This window comes from Leptopilina heterotoma, unplaced genomic scaffold (genome assembly GCF_015476425.1).
Source record: "Leptopilina heterotoma isolate Lh14 unplaced genomic scaffold, ASM1547642v1 Lhet_121, whole genome shotgun sequence".
Taxonomy (NCBI): domain Eukaryota; kingdom Metazoa; phylum Arthropoda; class Insecta; order Hymenoptera; family Figitidae; genus Leptopilina; species Leptopilina heterotoma.
Window position 1 is genome coordinate 1582426 of NW_025110839.1, and position 5870 is coordinate 1588295.

At 19.4% G+C, this 5870-nt stretch overlaps 1 protein-coding gene across 3 annotated transcripts in view; it reads left to right on the forward strand.

Annotated features, from left to right (window-relative positions):
• LOC122511596 (otoferlin-like) overlaps positions 1 to 5870 on the forward strand; it is a 53640-nt gene that overhangs the window by 32473 nt on the left and 15297 nt on the right. The window contains exons 15-17 of one of the 3 annotated variants that reach the window (XM_043626955.1): positions 5 to 205; positions 2806 to 3057; positions 3362 to 3415. In XM_043626955.1, coding sequence (XP_043482890.1) covers positions 5 to 205; positions 2806 to 3057; positions 3362 to 3415 — 507 coding nt within the window. The remainder of the gene's footprint in view (positions 1 to 4; positions 206 to 2805; positions 3058 to 3361; positions 3416 to 5870) is intronic. The other 2 variants (XM_043626961.1, XM_043626971.1) reach the window with 2 other exon arrangements.

Below are 5870 nucleotides of genomic sequence, written 5' to 3' on the forward strand. Positions count from 1 at the left end.
TCAGCTTCCAGGAAAAAAGAGATACGGTCCATCGGGTTGGACGATTCAGACGAAATTACAAATTTACATGTGGCTTGGAATAATGAAACATAAAAAGTATTTCATTCAAGGATTACCCCATGGTTATGAAATTAGTCACGAATTGAAGAATATTGAAAAACAAAGAGCTCTTCCTCCGTCTGTTATTCATTACGCGGAAAGACACGTGAGAATTTTGTCAACATTTCAATTATAATATTAATATTCACTTTTTTCTCTTTTCCGAATTCAATTCAAAAATCCTTATTAGATTTTCATCTAAAATGATAAGGTCTTGTAATTTTACAATTAATTGTAATTGTGATCTTTGTCACAAAAATTTGATTTTGTTTTTCCCTAATTTTTCCTTGTTTTGTAGACAGAATTTTGACTTCTTTTTCCTGAACGCTAAAAAATAATCTCATTCACTCTAAAAATTAATCAAGAAAACCCATTTCTAATACACTTACTCATGAATATCTTTAATTGTAAAATTATTCGAAAACATCAATAGCTTTTTTTGGATAAATATTTTATTATTATTATTATTATTATTATTATTATTACTATTATTATTATTATTATTATTATTCCATAGGAATTAAAGGTTTTCAAAAATTTGAAATTTCAAACCTTTTGAAATTTAATAATTTATTAGAATTGTTACAATGTAACTTCTCCAAAATTATTTTCCTTATTTCAATTCAATTATTATCAAAATTTTTTAATTATACCTACTAATTATTCTCCAAATCATTTATTTTTAATAATTTTTGAGAATTTGATTATTCAAAAAAAAAGAAAATTTCAAAATCGACTTGTTTACAAATTCAATTTTACGAAATTTCAATTATTTGAAAATTTTTCAATTAAATATATATTAGAAAATAAAAACTTAAAACAAAAAAAATCAATTAACTTCAAAAATATTAAGATACAAATTTTTCAAAAAATAACTTTTCCTGGAATTTCTAATTTAAATTATTTAAAATTTTAATGTTTTAAATTTTAATTTTTGAAACCTCTTGAAATTCAGAATTTAAAAAAATTGCTACTTTTCTAAAATTATTTTCAAGGTTTCAATTCAATTGCTTTCTGAAATATTTTTAACGAAAATTCTTCTAAATCAATTCTTTTTAGTAATTTTTGAGAGTTCAATTATTCAGAGCAAAAGGAAGGTCACTTAAAATAATTCTGAAATCCACTTGTTTACAATTCAATTTTACGAAATTTGAATAATTTGCAAATTTTTCAGTTAAATATATATATTCAAAATTCAACTAGTTTAAAAAAGATTTGGATAAAAGTTTTTCAAAAACTTAATTTTCTGGAATTTATAATTTCAATTATTTAAAATTAAAATTATAAAAAATTTAAAATTTTGAAACCTTTTGAAAATTAGTACTTTCAAAAAATTGCTACTTCTCTAAAATTATTTTCAAGATTTTAATTCAATTATTTTCTGAAATATTTAACTAAAATTCTTCTAAATCAATTATTTTTTTAGTAATTTTTGAGAATTCAATTATTCAAAGAGAAAAAGGAAGTTCACCCAATATAATTTTGAAATCTACTTGTTTACATTTCAATTTTGAGAAAATTTCAATTTTTGAAACATTTTAAAGTTCAATACTTTATCTAAATTGTAAACATTTCAAGTATTTTATTAAAATTTTGGAAAATCAACTTTTGAAGAATTTTTATTGCAAATTTTGAAAATAATTGAATTCTCAAGAATTTTAATGAAAAATCTTCAAGTGTAAATTTTAAAATGAAAATTAATGAAAATTAGCTTCAAAAAAATTATATTAAAATATTTTTGAAAATTTTTCTTAGAATGTTTTCATTCGAATTTTTAAAATTCAATTATTTTCAATTATACATTTCCGAAAATTCAAATACATACAAAAAATAATAACATTAAAATTTTTTAGAATTATTTTTAACATTTTGGAGAAAAAAAATCATGTACAAAATTTTTAATCAATATTCTTTAAGAAATTAATTACTTTTTTTAAATTATACAAAAATTCTTCAATTATTTTCGAAAAATTACATTACAATATTTTTAAAAAACTAATTTTTAGAATTGTTTTATCATAATTTCTTAAGATTCAATTAACTTCGAACAAAGTAAATTAAAATTTTTTTAAATTTACTTTTTTAGACTCATTACAATTTTTAAGAAATATTTATAATTAAAATTCTTCAAAAATTTGATTGTTGTTTTAATATATTTTTCAAAAAATTGAATTATTTTTAAAAGATTTTACCAAACTTAAATTGTTTAGAAATTTTTTAATTGTAAATATTTAAAAAACTTTCAAAAATTAATTATAAATATTTTTAAAAAAAAATTAATTGGAAGTAGTTTTTTATTATAATTTTTTAAAAATATTTATATTAAACCTCAATAACTTTTACAGTTACAGTTACAATTATTATAAAAAATTGAATTTTTGTATTTAAATAATTGAATTCTCGAGAAACTTTCGGAGAATAATTAAAAATAATTGATTCAAAGATGAAGTTTAGTTAAAAATTTTAGAAAATAATTGAATTTTGGAAGGGTTATAGTTGTATTTTTTATAAATTATTAAATTTCCAAAGGTTTTAAATTGAAATGTTTTTAAAAATATTTATTTAACAAAGTTATTCAATTTTTGAATAATCGAATTTTTATGATAACTCTGAATTAAATTAGAAAATAGAAAGAGTTCAAAATGATATTAAAAAAAGAAATTAATTAATATCGTTTCTATGGATTATTTCTTTTTTTTTCCACAGAAATTTCAATTGAGGGCTCACATGTATCAGGCGAGATCGCTTATTGGAAGTGACGCTTCCGGTCTTTCGGATCCATTTGCACGCGTCATTTGTGGAGAATTTTGCAAATCGACACAAGTTATTGACGAGACATTGAGTCCAACTTGGGATGAACTTTTAGTTTTCGACGATATTTTAATTTTTGGAACTGAAGAGGAAATAAAAAAAGATCCACCGTCAATAGTCATTGAAATATTCGATCAAGACAAAGTGGTAAGAATTTTCAACAGAATTTTACTAACAAAAAAAGTTAAAAAATTGATAAACAGAAAATTTTCCTAAAATGTTTTAGGAAAAATTTATTATAACTTTTTCTTCAACTAATTTCGATAATTAGTTTTTTTTGCAATTTAATTACAATTTTTATTTATTACAAAATTGCATTTTTCTTTCATCTAAAAGAAAGGAAGAAAAATGATAATTTATTTTCATTTGAGACATTTATTCAAGATAACAACATTTTAAACACAAAACATACACTATAATTTTTCAACATACAATTTCTTAATTTTTTCAGAGTCATTTTCTGTCTATGGACACAAAAACAGTGCATGAGGGGTCTGCTTTAACAGTTTGTATACATCATTTGCAGACAATAACAAAATATACTTGAATGCAATATTTCCTTTATACTATAATTTTCTTTTTAAATTAAATAACTTGATTTTTTCTTTTTCTTTTAGGTTTTTTTCACACACGTTTCCTGCTTTCATTTGTTTTTGATTAGCCCGAACAAGTAAAACCCGTTTTTATTATTATTATTATTTGTACACGAATTATTCAAAAGCGATTGATTTTGGACATTTTGTTTGGTTTTAGAGAGAAATTAAAAGAAAACTTGTTATATTTTAGCATTTTCTTTGCTTTAGTGAGAATTGAATTCATTTCAAGAATTTTATTAACATTTTTTCAATAATTGAATTCTTTCGAGAAAATGTAATTAAAATTGTACCTATTGGAAATAATTTAATTCTTGGCAAGATTTTTATTAAAATTCTTTAAAATTATTGAATTTTATGAAGGTTTTCTTTTAAGTTTTTTTAAAATAATCATGTTTATTATTAGGTAATTGTAATTAATAATTTTCCTATTAAATTATATTAAAATTATTCATAGAAAATTAAATTCTTTTTTAAACAATTTTATTAGAGTTTTTTTTTATTAGGTATTATTATTATTATTTTTTATTAGAATTTCATTAAAATACGTAAAAATAATTTAATTTATTAAAATAATTTTAATTTAAAATTTTGAAAATAATTGAAATTTACAAAGAATTTTATTAAAAACTTTTGAGAACAATTGAATTGTTTAGAAAAATTTAATTACAATTTTGAAAAATAATTGAATTTCTCAGAAGAATTTTATTATTTACAAGAATAATTGAATTCTTGCCAAGAATAATACAATTTATAAAAATAATTGAATTGTTTCGAAGAATTGTTAAAAATAATTGAATTTAAATAATATTTTTAAAAATAATTGTATTCTTTCGAGAAATTTTATTAAGATTGTATTGAAAATAATTGAATTTCTCCGAAATATTTTTTTACTTATGAATATAATTGAATTCCTTTGAAGGATTTTATTATTTATGAAAATATTTCAATCTTGCGAAGAATTTTCTTATTAAAATAATTAAATTGTTTCATAGAATTTTATCTAAATTTTTGGAAATAATTGAATTTTTTGAAGGAATGTTATTAAAAATTTTGAAAATGATTTTTTTAGAAGAATTTTATCGGAATTTTTGAAAATAATTTAATTTTTTTTAAACGCCTTAAAATAATTGAATTTAAATTATATTTTTAAAAAAATAATTGTGTTTTTTTGAGAAATTTTATTAAAATTGTATTGAAAATAATTGAATTCCTCCGAAACATTTTATTATTTATGAAAATAATTGAATTCTTGTTGAGGATTTTACAATTCATAAAGATAATTGAATTGTTTAGAAGAATTTTATGTGAATTTATAAAAATAATTGAATTTTTTTAAGGAATTTTTTTAACAATTTTGAAAATATAATGATTTTTTAAAAGGAATTTCATCAAAATTATCAAAAATAATTAAATTTATATTAAAATTTTTGAAAATAATCGAATTTAATTAATATTTTTGAAAATAATTGTATTCTTTCGAGAAATTTTATTAAAATTGTATTGAAAATAATTGAATTGCTCTAAAAAATATTATTATTTATTATGAGAATAATGAAATTCTTGAAAGAAATGTTATTAAAATTTTTGAATAATAATAAACAAGAATATTTAATTATGTACTTAATAAGTGAATTCTTTAAAATTTTAATCTGTAATCATTCAAAAATTGATTTTTTTTCTTGAAAGTATAAAATTTTTTAATTTACAAAATAATAATTATTGGAGTACCGTGTTCTGCGCGCGTATCTGTTGCCAGTGTAATGAATATTAATGGATTGGTTTTAACCAGACAATTTGAACAAGTAATCAATTGTTTTATTATAAAGTAATTTTAGTTTGAAATATTTCCGATACACTAAAATTATATGAAGAGAAATTACATTTACCTGTTTTTAGACTTGTAAATAATTGTTTATATAGAAATGTAAATATTTTAGAAAAGCCAAATGTATTTATCGTAGAATTTATCGACTTTTGTAAATTTTTAAAATGTGTGCAGGCCTCGGACTTTCTTCGAATATTTAATTGACTAAAGTGTCTTTTTTTGCTATTAAAAGTCAATCCGAGGACTGAATGTAGGAAAAAAGAGCACAGAGAAAAATAGAGTGTAAATAATTAATTTTTGTTAGAAATTTATTAGCAGTTTTTTTGAGTATTTGTTAACAATTAGTTAAAAAAATTTCTTTAAGTGTTATAGTTATGTTTGTTTTCTTTTTCTTAGAAATTCGTAATTTTTTTTTTATTTGTCTCTTTCTATTCTCTGTGCTTTTGTTGAAAATCATAGGTATTTTTTTCTCTAAAGAGAGAAAAATAACCATTTTATAAATTTTTTCGTAAATAATAAAATTTGAAATCGATTTGCAG